We start from the raw sequence: 19,082 nt of genomic DNA on the forward strand, positions 1-19,082 counted from the left end.
ATCTTTCATCACTGTTAATATAGTTATTACTCCTAGTTTTTAAGTTGAATTCCAAACACCACCTTATGAAGGTAAGGGCAAATAATTGGCATATATGTTGTTACGACCCCAAGTGTCTAGGGGAAAAGGGGTGTAACATTTAGGATAATTCTTTTGGAAGCAGGTGGGTTTTGGTGAAGGACTAGGAAGCGTGATAAGGGTAAGGAACTAGAGTGGTGCCAAAGAAAAGAAAATAACAAACAAAAATGGAGCTGGCTAGGACAGTGAGGGAAAGCTAATCTGACTGCAAAAGAAAACCCGAAACACACGGTCTTCGGCGTCTTCAACACCCTAGCTAATCTGCACTGACTACCCAAAACCATACAAGACACATGGCACTCACCCGTACTAAACTAGTGTACTAATACAAAGTCAACTAAGTGTGTAAAGTGTACCCAACAACCTAAACTAACCTTATATACAAAAGTTCACACAACAACACAAATGAACCAGGAAGACAAATAAGGGAAAACAAGAGTAATAAACAGGAGCAGGGTACAAAAGAACACAAAAGTTGAACATGTAACACTGGGGCAAGGTAATGACAAAACAAGGATGAACACACAAACAAACGAAAGTACAAAGAAACTAACAGAAAACCAACAAAACAACAAAGCCGAAACTATATGAAAATACACACACACAAAGCAAAACAAACCAACAAACGAAGCCGAAGCAATAACCAGAAGCGAAGCGAAGCGATAACCAAAACCAAACGGGACCGAAGTCAAACGAAAGGCCTTTTCTTTCTGAAAGCCTCCATGTTAAATAGTGAATAAAATGAGTTCTGATTGGCTGAAGGCTGATTGATGATGACATCATATTGTGGTGTGATGGTTGGCCAATGGGGAAGGGAGAACAATCAAGGGTCAGCAGGGTGGACATAACAGAAAAAACACACACAGAACACACACTGGGACGTAACATATGTTTATAATATATCAAAGATATTAATTGTACTCCCAATGTCAATTGCATGTTGTGAAAATCTTTACAAACAGGCCTGATGAATCTTACATCTTAAATGTCATGTGAACATTCCAGTCTAGTGTACTCATACTGTAAACTAAACATTACATCAAAATGATCTCAGTTCAGACACATAAAACAGCTTGTTTAACAGCTAGTCTTGTCAAGTCCTAACAACAGCATAAATAATGGGAGCTCTTTGTCACTGAGAACCTGGAACATGTAGCAACAGGAGTCAAATTCAGTTCATTCATGAAAGATCAGGAAGCACAGGAAGACAAGAAGACACCTCTCCCTTTTGTGTCACTGAAGGCTTTGAAAGTGAGCAAGATGCGGCCAGCAAATATATATTTGTTGGTGGATGAGAGGAAAAGCTTGTAAATCCACAGCTGTGTTTTCTCTGTCATATTGTAGCTGACCCTTGCCTAGAGCTGCCTTGAGATCCTTTTGCACAGATATGAGGAAAGAGCCCTTTGAGCACAAAAATGAGATTTGTGTCTGGTGGGAAATTTAATTTTGCTTTAGTATAACCAGCACAAGCTACGTGACTAAAGAGAGGTAGAATAGAATGAGCAGGACGGGATGAATAGCCTTCTCTCCTCTGTGACGTTCTGATTCCCCCATCTTTCTCATGTGCTTTATTCCCCAGCTGAACGTAAAATAATTTGTAAGTGCTGCCAAGCACAGGGTCCATAGGTAACAGGTTTTAAAACAGGGCTAATGCCACCAAATTTAATACAGAGGCCCCACTCTCACGGCATGTAAAAACATTGTTTCAACATTTGTTAGACGAGGCCTAACAATAACAGTGAGCTGGAGAGTTTCATTTTCATTAGGAAAAATGAAGAATAATTGATATATGAGATGCCTTTTCAATATTTATGATCTGTACAGGGATTGGATGCTTGCTGTTTAGATTATGTCATACAGTTTATGGGTCCAGCCCAGGATCTTGTCTTGAAAGAATCAAGAAGAATCAAGTCAGAAGCTGACCTTAGGGCAGGTGTGCAGTACATAAAATGTTAGAGGGCTGCTGCAGTGAGGGACAATTTTGACCAATTTTAAAACAAATGGTTCTCATCCTTGTCCTGTAAAAATCATTTCAAAATTATCAAGAATTTCATAATTCGTTTAGTTTGTTTCAGGAAAGGTGTGTTATACCGTTCTGATGAGGGTTGAAAAGAATCTTTGTGGTTGTATATTCTGAGAATATTTCCTATTATGTACAAAGCACTGAAAACGTCTGTCTTCCTGAAATTGTATCTAGCTAACATGTTTTATTATAATTTATGGAAATTTCTGCTCCTTATGAACATGTTTTGGGAAGCAAATGCCTAAAATGCAAAAACAATATTTGCCCTTTGGCCAAGGCTATTTAACTGTGTTTGAAGCTGTGTCTTCCATATAAATCAATGATTTATAGATACAGTATAATATACGATCTGAATGGCATCATTTTAGGATCCTAAAAGGATCCTTGTAATTTTAAATAATTACATTTGGAAGAGCTAGGGTGCGGCATTATTTCACTGCTCTACACATGATGTTTCTCAAACAACTACAAAAAGGCTACTCATAGTTTTTCACTCATCTCGTTGCTTGCATCTCAGCCTGCTATGCTGAACACAGACTTTCTACTCAGATTATTCACTTACTGCCGTACACTGACATACTATACTCGGGTGAATACTTCCTAAGATCGCAGGAAGTGGTTTGAATTCATTTAATGACTTAATTGTGCTAAGACAGGTTTTGGCTGCACATATCTAGGTATGGAATTGTAAGACACTCTAAAATGGTGAAAATCAGATATATGGATTTTGAACTTTAATCTGTTTTTCACTTAAACACACATATATTCCCTTTTCACAAAAACGAAACAGGTATTCTCAGGTGACAATTATTTAATTTGGTTTTAATCATTGCTGTTAAATAATGTGGCTTAGAACTACAACTTTTCAGCTAGCATTGTCTCTGTAATGTGTTCACATACTTCAAACAACACTGTGGGGCCAGAGTGTAAACTTCAGAGTTAAGGTGCCAGATGGTGGAACTGACACACCTTATGCTAATAACACGGCAGCCTTACAAACACCTGTTCTGCTACATTAATGCGTAGCTGCTCAGGAAGATGAGGAATCCTGATTAGCCTGAAGCTCAGGCCCCTACAGCAACGCAGACACCTCTGCTGTGGCTCATAGTCAGCTAATGATGACTGGAACCCACAAAACTTTTCCATATTTACTAATTGGGCCGCTAAGGAAGTCAATAGGTATATCATCTTTATGGAACAAGTAATAGGTTTATTCCATGCTGAAAAGAGAAGAAAGAAAACACAGCGTTTCGACTCTGGAGTCTTCTTCTGGTATAAAGCGACCTGAACTACCCAACTGAACTATATCATCTTTATGATCCTTGATTTTTTCTTAACTGTGAAGATATCATACTATTTTATTTTTAATACCTCTTTAACCCCTAAAAGCCACACTTTTGGTCAGTAACAAAATGTATTTTTTTTAAATCCGCGGCATAGTTTTGTTCCCATGCATTTAATTGTCTGAATGTATTTATTCCTTTTGTTTAATGCCACTCTACATTATGCATTTTGTCTGAACCATTCCTAAATTTTTGTAGTGAGTGTAAATGAAAGTAAAGGAGAGAAAAGTTTCCTTTAGTTTGAGAAAGAAAAGAACCTGTTGTTTTATAGATTTCTTGTTGTTTTAGATTTTATAGGTTAACAACCTTCTGAAAACCTTCTAAAATCTGACCAATGTGACCAATTTAGTAAAATACATGGTGTCTTTCTATGCTTTGGTGTGAGCTGCTAGAACTCTGACCTTTGGCAGTTGTCTAAGCTAGATAACTCCCTTAAACATTTCCTGCTCTCCAAAAACTTCAAACAGTGCTTGATAAATTGCCCAAAAGTTCAAATGAATAGCACTGTTTTGAATAAAGCTCGCCTATATACGTTGACTTCTATTTACTTTCTGACGGGTTTTGCTGGAAGGTGTGATGTTAAACGGAACATGTAAGCCAGGTACAGTATGATAAAGGGAATGTTTTACTTGGGACAGCATCATACTTGAAAAGCAGCCTAAAAAAATAGAAAGCAACAAGCTCTTTTTACAAAGACTTTAAAAATCTCACAATCGTGAGTTTATTTGTAGAGACATGTAACAACTCAAACATTTAAAGGAGGAACAACTCCTGCTAGAATTGCACTTTTAAACTAAACGTTCAGAGTCTCGAAACATATTTTGTTCTGGAACTTTTTTTTAAATCTTTCTAAATCTTTTAAATCTTTTTTCTGAAATAAATTTGTGCATTTCCTCTCAATTCTAAATAAAAGCTAGTCATTTGCATGGAATGTATACCACCTTTGATGTGCACACTTCTTATGGTTTTAGTAGTCCTATTAATTAACCAGTTTTATATTACGGCAAATAAATGTTTTTATACAGAATTCCCGCCTCGATGTATGGATATTTAAATTACTGTTTAAATGTAATAGTTGTTGAGTTTAGGTTTGACCGCATGGGAAAACCAGTTTCTTCCCTTCAGATATAGGGTATTACCATTTGAAAAGTATTTAAGCTAAGTTCCTGTAAAAACGAGAGTGGGAGTGTGCATTGAAGCAAATTCTTTGCAGTTTCGGTGTTAGGCAAGAAATTACGCAACGCCTGCTTAGCAACATTGAAAGATGGAAAACTAAATCTCTCTCCGCTCCAGAATTCCATAGGAAAAAAACCTGAAATGAACATGCCCCTCTAACTACTTTCATAATGTATTTTATAGGTAGCAGATAAAATAGATGTAATTTAAAAATGAATTCCTCATCTATTGCACAACCACAAAGCTTGTGTATGTTTCCTCTATCAATAACCTATATTCATGTTTTTCAGTATTACAAATATGTCTAACAACAATGTTAGACTTTCACTTGGTAGTTTCTTGGTAGACTTCAATCAGAAACAATCATATAACTTAATGTTTCACTTTAGTATGTGCCACTCCTAGCACAGTGAATCAGAGTACTATTAAATTGCATATAATCAGCTCAAACTCTGCACTCTGCAGAGAGATGTAACTCCAAAAAAAACTAAAGGACACATTTCAGAGCTATCTCTTTGTGAAATAGCATAATATATATATAATAAATAGCATAATAAATAGCATTATACATAATATAAAAATACAAAAATTTAAAATGTTCAAGTAGGTAGCTGTGTCAGCATGTGTAGGCTGCAATGAAATAAGTAAAGGTTTATTCCATGCTGAAAACAGAAGAAAAGAAACACGTTTCGGTTATGGAGCCTTCTTCCACAGCCGAAAAGTTGTGTTTTTCTTCTCTTTTCAGCACGGAATAGACCTTTACTTGTTCCTTATTTAAAAAGTTTTCAATTATGTTTTTGTGTGCTTTAGAAGATTTCAAAATTAAGTGTTTCTATTTAAAATTGTGCACAAAGCAATTTAATAGATAAAGTTGTTCTAAATGTAGCAGAAGATTTAAATGTGCAATTAAAATCAGTCTTTTGTATGTGAGAGTATATGAGCTCAACATTCAAACATGCATGGCCAGAACATTAAAAGGCATTTAAGAAAACAGTTCAATTTAATGATTAACTCAGTATAATAAACGTGTGTTCTAACATGACAGCAGCATTTCAAAGCCAGATTGTTTTGGCTTTTTATTTAATCACTGACCAAAGTTCACCCCTGAGGTTCAGAGGATTAAAAATAATGAAAAACAAATTATCTGCTTGTTCACACTTGCTTCTAACTCTAATTTTAACAACGCACATAAATGTATTTTCTCCATTTAAATAATTGTACTTATTATTATCACAATACTAATTGCAAGTCTATTGCTATAATGGGTGAAAAGGGCTTTCCAGTATGCTACAGGCAAAGTGAATGTAATTAACAACTTTGCATTTTCTAAATCTGGCCCAGGATCCAATGACTTAACCTGCAGCCACAATTTTATCTAATCAGGTGTGTCAATCAGATCTCTAGAGAAACTTGCATTCAATTGCCACAGTAAATGGATTTCTGGAATTCCAAAAGCCAGATTCCAATGCAAGAACTATCCTAACATCTTAAAGCAAGACAAACATGTTTTTCAATTGATGGTACTGTATGACTGTTATAAATCATAAAAAAACAAAGTGCAATTGCCCTTGCTGCAAAGGGAGTTAATTATGACAAACTGTGGATTTTACATTTGCTTCCTAGATATTTATAGCACAAGAAATGCACCTATGACTTTGACACCAACACTATAATCGTCAAAGTTTAGACTGTATTCTATATTTAGTGTCATTAATCAAGTGATAATATAGAATATAAAATGCTGATATAGAGGACATGTAAATAGTGTTGTTTTAATTCAATTATAGCACCTCCAGACACCTTTTTTTAGTGTGTTTTGCGCATTAAAATGTTCATTTACCAAAATAAATAACTTATTCATGTCTCAGATGTCTGTTTGGGATTTTGCCTTGTGAGCTAAGACGTACGGATGCTTCCTTTTTCTGAAACTGACCCTCCCCAAATTTCTAGATAATACCTGGTACAAAAATTACTGAAGAGGCTGGCTAAGCTAACACATGTGAGCTGCTTTTATGGTATAAAAATGTCACCACAAACTCACAATGAATCCTCCAATATGTGGCTGATTGTGAAGGCAATTGGAATCTGTTCTTGTAAAGGCAATATACTGTATTAGGTGCAAACGAATACTAACATACCTGCGAGAGTGGCTCCTCAGAGTATAAGGAGTGAGGTCTTCCTAGCTGCAGCTGGAAATGCAGACTGCTACTTTGGCTTAGAGGCAGTGCCTAAAGATTCAGGAGCTCTGATAAATACACTGAATGGTTGCTCCACCCCCAAGAACACCTTCAGTTTTCAAAGAAGAGTAACAGATATTCTAACACAGAACCCTGGTCTTAAATTCCTTTGCTTATCTAGGACTGATCTATTTTTTCTTTTTTTTTTACTATTTTGACAGATTCACAGAAAATCCCCTGATCTACTGTGGTACTGACAGTATGTGCCATATATAAAACTGGCATGTTGGATTCTTTTTTTAACAAATAGAGGCTGGAGGATTGTTTTTGTAAAACTTAAAGGTTTTCTGTACATGCAAGACATAGGCAGGAAAATGAACTGCCTCTCCCCTTTGTGGAATGTAAAACCCCCACTGTCTTACAAGCTAAGTGCCTGCTGTGCACAATACAAGACTGAGTCTCATTAGCTTTCGGGTGCTAAATCAAATCATATCAAATCAAATCAAAGTTTATTAATCACACAACTGCTTGATGATAAATCAAAATTGAAAAAAATGATCCCTCTTTGAATTCTGCATGTTAAACAAGACCAGTGCAGTAACATCCTGTTCTCATTAACAAGTTTCTTTCAATGAAACCAGCTGTCATATAATTACACACCCAGAAGCTATTACATCAACAGAGAAAGTTATGCTCCTTTCTGTATACTGCATCTTGTAGTAACTGAGTTGTGCATTACAATGACACAATATTTGCCTCATGCAAGTAGAATATGAAATGAACAACTTAATCTTAAATAATAAGCCAAATTCACTATACTAGTGATCTTATCACTTTCATCTTTTATTGTTGATATAAAAGAAACTGGAAAGTGTCTTATATTTTTCAACTTAAAGAAGTGTTTTTATGTTTCAAGGCTTTTGATGGTTCAACTCTCTCAACTTTAACTTATTCAGATTGGTAAACATCAGAACACATTATTTCGCAAATCTTATTTCAGCCAAGAAAACTGCAACAGCACTTTTTTGAGACAAAATCAAAAGTGAATTATGTGTCAATGATTTCCTTTGTGTGTAAGAATATTACATTAAATTTGGAAATAGCTCATATCTCACAAAAAAATCAGTGATGTCAGTTAATCAGAATGCAACCGGCATATAAAAAGTGCCACTCCTATGGTGAGGCTTGGGATGAAGTTATTTCTCTCACACTCCCAGAAATGATTTACACCTACAAATGGCAGGAAGAAGTGATGCAAATAACTGATGTCTGTAGGGCTCTGGTCAAAACCTGTTCATCAGATGTTGCTGAGTCTTCTGAAGGAAGTCAGTCCTATCTGATTACCCTATTTTAATTCTCAAGACTCCTATCTGATCCATAGCCAGTACCAGCTTGTTTGAAATGGTAAAGACACTTAAAGTTAAAAAAATAATAAGTTTAAGGTTACTAAACAGCACATCAATAGCTCTGATGTCAACATTTATTTTAACATTTTTTAAGTGAAAACTTTCACCATGAAATGTTTTTAGTCAAATAAATCTGACCAAAATGTGTTTTTTACAATGTGGTTTACACAAAATGTTTCCCTCCCCCCATTTTATAATCCTTTATTTAACCAGGTAAATCGATAGAAAATAAATTCTCATTTATATGGTGATCCATTTATCAGGGGTTTAATCTTGGGTAAAAGTGTAGTTACTTTAGGGTAAACTCAAAGTATCCTTCTCAACATCAACTTGAGTGAAATACAAAAGTGTGACCTCTGAAAAGTCTGAAGTATCGGAAATAGAAATAGCCACCCTTAAATTCTATAACTGGAAATCTGCTGTAATCCTGAATTACACACCAGTTATATTTATCAGGAGCTGTCACACACATTTCCAGTCACATTTAAATCTCACATCAGAAACTTAAATTAAAATAACAATCTTTACCCATAAAAAATACATGTAGAATCAAGTGTTACAGATGTGAAATCAAGGTTTGAAAGTGCCTGTAGATCTCAATTACTCTTCTAAAGTAGTAAATGCATCCTTCACAGTCCAACAAGAGAGACTATAATAAACACAGATGAGTCAATTTTAACCTTTTTTATTTTTCACAATCAAAAGCATGAATTATTTCTAATTGTTAATGCCTCTTCTTTTTTTTTCAGCTGCAGAATAAGATGGTTTTCTGAGACTGCTTTCCTGGATTATATAAGAGTTCAGCAAGGTGGAAGAGCTTTTCAATTCACAGGAACCTGAGGCAGGTAGATGCATGTTACTCCTCTAGACATACTTCCCTGTTTGTGAAGAATGACCTCAGCAGATCTTTTGTCTGTCAATTATGTATGCGAATATTATTGCCAACAGGCCAATTATCTCTCAAGCTGTTTGGCACTTTGTGTACAAGATGACTTCATAGAAATACTGTTTAATTTAATAAACAACACACACAACATTTTGCATTGCCATATTCTCATTGAACAAATGGTTTTAAACAATCAAGGTCAAAAAGTAAGAAAAAGTATACGAACCCTTATATTTATTAACTAGTGGCAATAACCTCAACCTAATGCTGACCTGTGCAGCGGTTAGGAGGTATTTTGCCCCATTCCTCTGTACAAAACTGTTTCAGTTAATATTTATTTTTGGGATGTCTTGCTTGAATGGACTACTTCAGATCACTGGGTTTTTTATCCCAGATGATCCTAAAGTGCTTTATTACTTTAGAAGGAGACCCACCTTTTTTGAAAGATGCAAGTGATGTGCCCAAACAAACATGGAAATAATCTCATAGATATCCTCCTGAGGTCAGTGTTTCCCCATCTTACATCTATGGTTTGTTTTGGCTACCTCCTTGTGATATACCACACTTTAAATGCAGCCTACATACTTGTATGAAGTCAGCCATGTACTGCATGTTGTTTGCTATGTGTGTGCCCAGTCTTTATTTTTGTACATGGATTTTTAAATTTCATTTGCTAACTAAAATATTTGCCAATCCTAATTTGGCATCATCTGCAAACATAACTCATATGTTAACTAACTATACAAGATCTGTGGTAGATCGGTAATATAATTTAGGAAGAGTACTGTCTTAATACAGATGCCTGTGGTTCACTGCTGCAGTTTTCATCCTGATTTAAGCATTCAAATTGCTCTTATTTTTACTGCTTCCTGTCCATTAACCAGTTAATCCAATACTGATACTGCCTGCACTTTAAGAATGGAACATCAAATTAAAGTTTACTACACATTGTGTCCTTTACATTTTGTTGAAAGACCCTTAACAAGTCTCCTAATCAAGACCTAATTCCTACGTACATTCCTACAAGTACTTAGGGGTACACCTGGATGATAAGATGGAGTGGTCTGGTAACACTGACGCCTGGATGTTGGGAGTCTTCTAGGATGCTCCACATGCTGCAAATCACAGGCTTGAGGGTCTTATTTCAGTGTTTAATGGGATTTTTTTTTATCTATTAAAATGTAAGATCTATCTTGATTAAGGGAAACTATTCTTTTTGGTAATGAAATGTAGACCAGCTCTTTCTGTAAATATGAAATAGGTCCCTTTGCCTTCAATTAAATCAAACGGTTTAGTTTTTAGCAAACAATGGCTTCCTGTAGCAACAACCTAGTGTTACAGTACCTGATAGCCATTGACATATATGTGGCTGGTGTAAAAATGGGCATACTCTGTGACACATGGCTATTCTTCTAAGCAAGGTCTATGAGCATTGAAAATTCCCTTTTGAAGCCCAATCACACAGTTAAAACTAATTTTATCAGCTCTAAGAGCTGTAAATTACTACCAACATTAGTTTTCCTCCAAGTACTATTTCTAAATCTTACTTTATCAACATGTTTTTTTAAATGCTGTAGTGCAAAGCAGTATATCAATATTAGTTGCTAATTACATGGTTGAAGATGTGTTTGACACATGTGTGTTTGAATTTCTTGCATGAAGACATGCAATTCGAGCTCGGCCCTTTTTTAAATAACTGGCAGAGCTGCATTTTTAAACAGACACCCCCATTCAAACAGATTGCGGTTTAACATGATCATTAACATCTACAAGGAAAATGTCATCCCACACACCTAGCTCTGACTTGTGATTTGTCTTGCTCACAACATAAGAAAGGTCAAAAAGGGACACCATTTAGCGAATCTCACTCATGTTTCTAGTAGATTATTGGCCCTGGATCTCATCCAACCATTTCTTGTAAAATAAAGTGACACCTGCAATTCCTTGTAGTTTCACTGTTCATTATGAAGAATTTCACTGTCATTTTGTGTCTTAGACGTTTAGAGGCAAGGGATAGCATTGACTTAAAAATTACAAAAAATGCAGTTTTTTTCTAGAAAACAAAATCAGGCATTTTTATTGTTTTTTGTATTACAAAACTGCTCAATGTATTATACAATACACTTTATATAGTAATTAGTAACATTCTACATTTACAGCAGGTTACATATAGGTCTTAGAATGCTAAATTGAGATGTATCACCTTTAACATGTATAGTACAGGCATCAGATGCATAGTGGTTACATAGTAGGCTAACGTTATATTTTAAATTTCCAGTTAATTTTAGCATGTTGTCTCTTTTAATCAGAAATACAGAAAATGTGCCCTTCTGTTAATGTGTATAATTACAATCTATATACCTTTTATCGTATAACATGTCTCAAGAGTTAATTGGCAACACTGCATTCTGAAAAGAACCTATGTACACTAACCTTAACTGTTAGCAGCACTGAATTTTTTTTACAGTTTTAACTATACAACGTGTTGGAAATGAACACAAATTATAGGTGTCAACTTCCCTTTTGGAAATAACAAAAATAATCTGAAAGATAAACATGCAGTGCTCATAATGGAAACCAGATATTCATAATTGCAGATCAACAATATTTTTTATCAACATGTCCACGTATACATACTTTCTTTGCGAAAAAGTCTACACTTACTGTTTTTTTTTAAATCTTAAAAGTTTTAGTTACTGCACTAGGTTGCCTAGATTACATGAATCAGGTCCAGGAGACTTAAAGTTAGTACATTTTAACTTTCTGTAAAATGAAAGTTGGGTTCTGCCAGCAGTATAAACCCCCCACAAATGAAAGAGAAATCAAATTTTGTTTTATTTACAGAAGAAAATAGAGAAAGTAAGAATAAAGCAGCAGAGGTCATTTTGATTTAAGAAGAGTGACAGGGAATAACAAATTTTCACTAGATTTAATAACACGCCTGTTAGCTAAAAGGTTTGAAATAATTCACAAAGGAATAATGACCTGAAAATATTTTGGAGAGCTGTCATTTTTTGTCCAAGTGAATCTGAGACTTGCTGCACAACATAAAATGGAAAACAATACAAATCCTAAAAATGCAAAATAACATTTTATATCTCCCCAAAAAGACAATGTTCATGGTATAATCCTACACATCTAAAGTCATTATCTCTCTGTGTTTTCATTACTGCATGGCATCCCAGACAGTTTTCTCCATCACTGGGACACTTGGTATCAAAGTGGACCTTTAGGAATGTTGGAGATGTCTGATGGCTTTACCTGGATTTGCCTTCTTGATGGGCTGATTTTCGCCAAGTGTAAGTATACCCCTTATCATCATTATTGTAAGGGGCACCTCAGTGCTGCCTTATTTTTTCCCCTATTTTCAACCAGATGGATTAGAGTACACAATGTTTTATTTCCTTGTCCTAGGTGGCATTATTTAATTAATATTGTCAGTGGCCTTGCAGGCCATGTAAATAACTGGCAGAGCTACAATTCAGCTCAAGTATGCCCCACTTATGTCTGAGTACTTACATTTAATACAGTTAACAAGTTCAATGATCTTGTTCAATGATTTTGCACCTGTAGCATTCCATCGTCTGGCTTTTTGGTACAGATAGAATGGAGAACCCGTCACGTCATTCTGTATAATGAATGAGGTCTTTCTGTTACTGGAATAAGCCCTTGGATGTAAAGTGTAAAACAAAAGTTTGTCGCTTAACACTTTCCAGCAAATCTATGTTGGAGTAAATGAAATGAACAATGGAAATGCAGATCGAAATTACACTTAAGTATAGACGTCTACGTATCTAAGAAAAGTCAACATCCGCAGACCTCCATTTCTAGAAAGAGACCCAAGTGAGTGTGTTTTCTTTTCTTTAATAAGTGTTACCAGTGATTTCTAAGGGGAAATAGATACAGCACATTCAGTAATATAATATAGTTAAAGACATAACTTTAACTATAAGAGTTTTCTTATTAAAAAACTGGAAATCTCCAACTGATATGAAATAATCAATATACCAAAATATCTGACATTTGGTGAGGTCTAGGTTGCATTGATATCTCTAATGATATCTCAAATTAGTGATCAAAAGTTTTAAAAAAATTTTTGAAGTAATAATTTTCATGTCTGATTTCAAGAAGGGCAAATGGCAATTTGCTGTGGCTATAAAACATTAGTATAATCAACTGAATATAATTTTGACAAAAAATGTAAACATTTTCACGTTGAATCAAGCCGTGCCTCTAAAATTCATGCTTCACATGCCAAGAAATCTGCCTGCTTCTCAGGTAATTGGCAGAAATTGATAATATGCAGTTTCTGCAAAATTAAACGATAGACTTGTACAACTAAAAAAACCTTAAAAATCTCTATCAATTGAAAGATGTCCAATAATCAGTAGCCTAAGGAGTGAAGAACATATTCTGGAGTAACCTCTCCATGTGGTAACAATAAACTAGTTGTGGGTCTTCCAAGTATGGGTCTTCTTTCGAATGCTCGTCCGCTGAATCATCTAGTTATTGAGACTCAATTCTGTTCTCTCTGTTGTTTTCTTGCACCGAGGACCCCACTGTTTGGGCTTTTGACTGAATCCCTGCAGTCTTGAGGTCCTGAAGGCTGGCATAGCTTGTTGTCTGAATCTGAAGATCACGTAGGGAGTCTTTCTTTGTCTTCTGAGAAGAAAATGGACACTATGATGATCAAGTTAAAAGGAGATCACCATTCTCATTCACCAATTTTTCCAAAAGGAAAACACACCAATAAGTTTATTTTTCATATTTGTCTTATCTTGATAAACAGTTCTCCAACTATAAAAGGCTCTTACCAAACTAATTGGATTCTGCTTTGACGCAGATTCTCAAACTATTTTTACCCCTTCATATTTATCACAGGATTTTTATTTGATCTTATTTTTTTCAGTAGATAATAAAATGCTTGTGGTTTGCATGATTGCTTTTGCAATCCTGTAATGCAATACATTATATCCATTTTAGAAGCATTTGCTGTTGAACCTGGAATCTGATCAACTATTCCTCTAATGTTTATAATTACCTTTGCTTGAGGAGCCAGATTTATCTTCTTCTGCTTGGGGCATCTCACCTAGTCGTGAAATAAGCACAGAGATGTATCTATATTTTCTTGTTACAGATCAATTCCAGATAAGAGTACTGGGTTATACTGAACTGTACTGAATAATAGTGCTGGATTAATCATGCTCACGCATCAGTTCAAATTCACCTTTCTTGTTCTGCTCATATTACATATTTTCTTAAATTCCTACTCTAACAATGTAATTGGTGCAGTGATCCCTTAACGTTTTTGTTAAGGCAACAAAAGTCCTTTACGGGTGTTGGACCACTTGTTATATTTTTGAAAATTTATTCTCAGATGGATTTCTTCTGATTTGCGAAATAAAAGCTTCAGCATAGACACTACGAGGGATAATCAATATCAAATGACAGTACTGTAAAAAAGAGCTGCTTAGATTTGTCATTACATTCAGCATTTTCAGTTAATTTGTGTATTTTTTGTATTTCTAAGTACATAAATTACAGAACTGAGGAGGCCAATTGGTCTTTTGTGGTAAATTTGATAATATTGGCTTATGAATACAAGCACCTCATGAAACACTTATTTGCTGAGGAATCCCAGTGAATCTTCTTTACAATAAAGAGATTTTAAGCCCTTTCTTTCTTTTTTTGTTGTTTTTGTTTTCGAGTTAATAGAGTACCTGAGGGCCCTGGAGGGTCGCAGTCACTCGTGACAGCGAACTGGAGATCAGTCCCTAAAGCAGCAATGGAGCTCCTTGGTCGAGCACACCGGTCCCCTGAGAGACTCCTCCTCAGGACAGACTGAAAAGAAAATTCTCACTTTAAAAAAACCTACAACTTTCCCAACTACGTTACATTGTTTATATCACCTGCATAGTTCCCCTCTGTTATCTGTGAACACTGAAAAGGGCATCAATGCATATTTGATAAAACATACTGGTACATTTACATTTTGTTTTACAGCTTGGTTAACTTTTTTTTTTTTTTTTTTTGGGTCCTAACTCGTCATCCTACAGACAGGCAGTGACTGACCCTCAGTCAGGCAGGTTAAGGGAAAACTAATCCCTAATAAACTCCTCAATAAACAATCCTAAAGGCATGATGTTATCCCTTGTGAAATGATCTTGCTGCTACAGATCACCTAAAACAAGAAACTTAAATTCTAAAAAATAAAATGGGAGAGCCAAGGTTGACTACCCTGGTCTGTGTATTTCTGGTCTTCCTTGTAAAATAGAATTATTCCTCAAGCATCGGTAACAGAGAGAACCACTAACAGAGAAAAGATCAAAGATAACGGAGAAAGACATTTCAGTGTGACATGTCGCTGCAGTTCTGCTGAGTTTGAGAGGAATAGCAGGTTCAGGCATTTTTGTGCCGAGATTGACCCACTTTGTTCAGTAGAGGTCATTGTATTCATACCAGCAGTGGTACCTTACCTTCCTGGTCAAGGGGCTGCTGGGAGCAGAAACACTGCTGTACAGGCTCAGGTTGGAGTTGGACCGGCTTGCTGACAAGACTCTGGAGGACTGGTTTCCCCCACATCTCAGCGGGGAGGAGCCAAAAGCATCTGAAGATAAATACTTCTCTTTTATCTTCAGATTTGTCCTGCCTTTTACTGTGAAAATACAATTTCAACAGCTTATACGGCAGCCTTAATCGTATAAGTTTAGTATATGTATTTCTGTCGCTGAAGAGTGTGCTTGAAATAGCTTCTCCTCTAGTGCACAGTACTCTGACTGCTGCCAGTCTTCTGATTTGTGCCATACTGGAAGTAGGCAAGCCTCTGGAAAATTTCAGGATAGGCTCTGAAAAAGTCTGCACATTAAGAATTTACAAAACAATATTTAAAAAAATATGTAAAATCTATTTAAGATGAAGAAAAGCAAATACAAATCTTCCATTTTGATGGTACGTTGGAGTTAAGGTTAGGTGGTGTGTTAATTGTGATCTTTTTTTGTGATGTGATGTTTCAGGTTGCTATTCTCTTTTGCACTAGCCTCTGACTCTCTTCCAACAGTATATGGATGCACTTTGGAAAGGTGCACTTTTAGGAAACATGCAGTAGCACAGAACCATGAAGATAGTGCTCCAAGATTTTTTCTCCATCCACCTGAGGTACAGGACATTGTCATTGCGTGTCAGATTAAACCTCCTCCAATGACAATGGAGCTTTAAATATCACCTACCTTCAAATTTCCAGTGCTACAGATTTATATTTTAATGCTGGATTTGAAACAGCTTTCAATATGGATTACATCTAGTTAGAAAATATGACAATTCCAGACCTCTGTTCCACAGTTGTACCTATTACCTAATCCTCACCTCTGCAAGGATCATTCTTTACAAGGAACTCATCCAGTGCTGTCCAGCCTCCTCCCACTCGTACCATAAGGGTGCTACGGAGAATTCGAACCATCCTCAGCTGCTGGGAATCACCAAACTGCAGGAAGTAGACAGGTCAGCTCATTTAAAGCTGCAGGAACATGTACACTACAAAGTGATTTAATACCATACTGTATAAAACACTGGCATGTGCTGTAGCTGTGATCCATCCTGTTTAAAGTAGTAGTAGGAACGGCCTTTCTCTAGGTCAGCTCCAGCTTCAAGTGAGAGGTATGTACCTCAGGTTTCAGTTCAAAACTTTATAGAGAAAACTAGCTTATACCAAAGAGCTCCTATCTTTGGACATTAAACAACAGCCAAGACTACTATAACAACCATGCATTGAGACTTCCCCTAATTTGTGCGTTCTGTTTCATGTTTTCATTCTTTCTGATTTGGTTGCTCATAATGGTTTCTCCCTTTACAAATCTAGTTTATTTGCATTTTTGCAAGTTCAAAGGTTACCACCTCTTATATTGAAGGGCTTCATCATTTTCTGCTTTTTTCCCTTTTTTCTATCCTTTGTAATTGCCTGATTGAAATAATTTTAGCTTAACTGTTCTAAACCTCCATTCTTTCAAGTCTTAAGTACTGTAGGTGCTACTCTAGATGTTATTATATATGTTGGTGCCATATGGCCAATGGTTCTGCATTTTAAAGTACCACTGTTTGTTCAGCTGTTGTTTCATTGGAGAGCACAGAGCATGACAAATGTTTCTAGCCATAATAAAATATTTTAGTATGTTACTGAGCCATAAAATAATCTGAAATGAATTTGATGTCTGTTTGAACTGGCAAGCCAGAGCCTGTACTGCAGTTCTGAGGAAACTCTCTTACCCTGTAGCGATTGGCACTGATTTGTTCAACTTGGAACCTCTTAGCACAGTTACACTGAGAGACCTGTCGACTCACCTGAGAATCAAAAAAGAGAGGTGATCAGATTTTACTGTATTTTAATAGGATGAAGACAAACTGTTTGAAAGATTTTAGGTTAAAATTTAATCAAAGCAAAAATAGAACCTCCCAAACATTGCATTCTTGCAGTCACAAAAGAGAAAAGTTGTGTGTCTCTAAGTATTTAAATCATAAGTTCAATATACAAAATTCAATTTTACCTGTGCTTGGTCAGGGCCCCTTCACTGGGATACAAAAGACGAATATGTTTCTGTCAATCAAACCTCAGTCAGCCTGGATATATGTTTGTTTTCAAGTTAACAATGTAGAGGTAACCAATGAGGCTGCTACCAATCTGAAATTAATTCAGCTCATTTTCAGTAAAAATGTTAGTTGTTTTCCCTATTGATCATACAAGAAACCAACGTGTAAAGAATGCCCATACATACTTACAGTATACTGTATTCATTTGCCTTTCCAGGAGCACAGAATAAAATGTCAAAAAGTAGTTAAACTCTTATTATAGACAGCAATTGCATTTCATCTTGTACAGAGTATAATTCATGTTTTGGGCATAGATGCACTATGGGAAGCCTTTAGAGGTATAATGACAGTTCAACAAAAATTGCACTTGTGAAGCTGTCTTGATGTATTGTTGTATTGATTTATCTAAAGCTTTTGATACTGTGTTTCACTTAGTCCTTCTGAAAAAAAATGTAATATTGGTCTAGATTACTCATCTTGCATATCTTCACAATTGCATATAGTAAATATGGTTATATGTTTAGACTTATTTCACAGCCTTTTACACTTACTGTATTATGGGAATCCTGCCCTGGGCAATACACAACTCTTCTTTCCACCACTATGCCATTTTATATGAATGCGGACCCAGTTTCTCAGATGTAGTGACCAATCTTTAGCCCAGTTTCAATACACTAATCTGATAAAGCTAAATGTATGCTTTTCAATAATAATAAATTAATCTGCATGCATTGCATCGATGTGAAGATTGTTGGAACAAACCATTGTTTACAAATCTCTAGGCACTGAGTTGGATTATGCTTTTTACGTTTCAGTATTCATATTCAAATAGTCTATTCTAGGCTTGTTTTTCTTCATTGCAACAGCTTTTGTTCCTTTTATATTTACACATATATGTATTTATATTTATATTTACACAATTTAGTCTTGGTATACAGTACATACAGTATATGGACTATCTTGGACTATGTTGTTATAGATCAGCCTCCAAAGATTACAACATCACAGGACCAATATGCATAATTCCTATTTGAAACCATGCTTCAGGAACCTACAGTACTGATTTGATTAAATTCTGTAGCAAAAGTATAGATTTAAAAGAATCTCGTATTTTGGTAATTATCTGTTCTTTATATATAAATAGTACTTGGTTATTTTTTAACATCAATTTTTCTCAACAAAACTTCTTAACAAAAGTTTTGTTTAAAGATACTTTATCTTCCCATACAAGGCACAGCAATGAGTTCCAGTATTGTGTATTAATGTTGAATCATTACCATATCACATACAGTACCCCTTTAAAGATGATATCAAGATCTGGCATCAAATACACACATATTTATTTAGAATAACTGTATTATTCTGTTATTGTGGTGTTTTAAAAACCAAGATACAGTGGTTAACACCTGGCTC

General features: G+C 35.5%; 2 protein-coding genes and 1 long non-coding RNA gene across 7 annotated transcripts in view; 1 reads left to right on the forward strand and 2 right to left on the reverse strand.

Moving 5' to 3' along the window:
* Nucleotides 1-6,856, reverse strand: part of eppk1 (epiplakin 1) — a 21,127-nt gene extending 14,271 nt beyond the window's left edge. Inside the window, exon 1 of the mRNA XM_088601099.1 lies at nt 6,759-6,856. The gene's annotated coding sequence lies outside the window, so the exon portion shown is untranslated. The remainder of the gene's footprint in view (nt 1-6,758) is intronic.
* Nucleotides 1-15,330, forward strand: part of LOC148651152 (uncharacterized) — a 19,609-nt gene extending 4,279 nt beyond the window's left edge. The window contains exons 5-6 of one of the 3 annotated variants that reach the window (XR_015925674.1): nt 8,953-9,058; nt 12,279-15,330. This is a non-coding gene — a long non-coding RNA (uncharacterized LOC148651152). Of the gene's footprint in view, nt 1-8,952; nt 9,059-12,274 lie in introns of all 3 variants that reach the window. The other 2 variants (XR_015925672.1, XR_015925673.1) reach the window with 2 other exon arrangements.
* macf1b (microtubule actin crosslinking factor 1b) overlaps nt 11,136-19,082 on the reverse strand; it is a 64,589-nt gene continuing 56,642 nt past the window's right edge. For 2 of the 3 annotated variants that reach the window (XM_088601102.1, XM_088601100.1), the window contains 6 exons: nt 17,349-17,423; nt 16,452-16,569; nt 15,566-15,744; nt 14,810-14,930; nt 14,131-14,178; nt 11,136-13,751 (listed from right to left, as the gene is read on the reverse strand). In XM_088601102.1, the coding sequence (XP_088457228.1) occupies nt 13,726-13,751; nt 14,131-14,178; nt 14,810-14,930; nt 15,566-15,744; nt 16,452-16,569; nt 17,349-17,423 (567 nt within the window). In that variant the 3' untranslated portion in view covers nt 11,136-13,725. The remainder of the gene's footprint in view (nt 13,752-14,130; nt 14,179-14,809; nt 14,931-15,565; nt 15,745-16,451; nt 16,570-17,348; nt 17,424-19,082) is intronic. The other variant, XM_088601101.1, reaches the window with a different exon arrangement.

The sequence above is a fragment of the Lepisosteus platostomus genome, chromosome 12, assembly GCF_059453375.1.
Source record: "Lepisosteus platostomus isolate fLepPlt1 chromosome 12, fLepPlt1.hap1, whole genome shotgun sequence".
Lineage (NCBI taxonomy): Eukaryota > Metazoa > Chordata > Actinopteri > Semionotiformes > Lepisosteidae > Lepisosteus > Lepisosteus platostomus.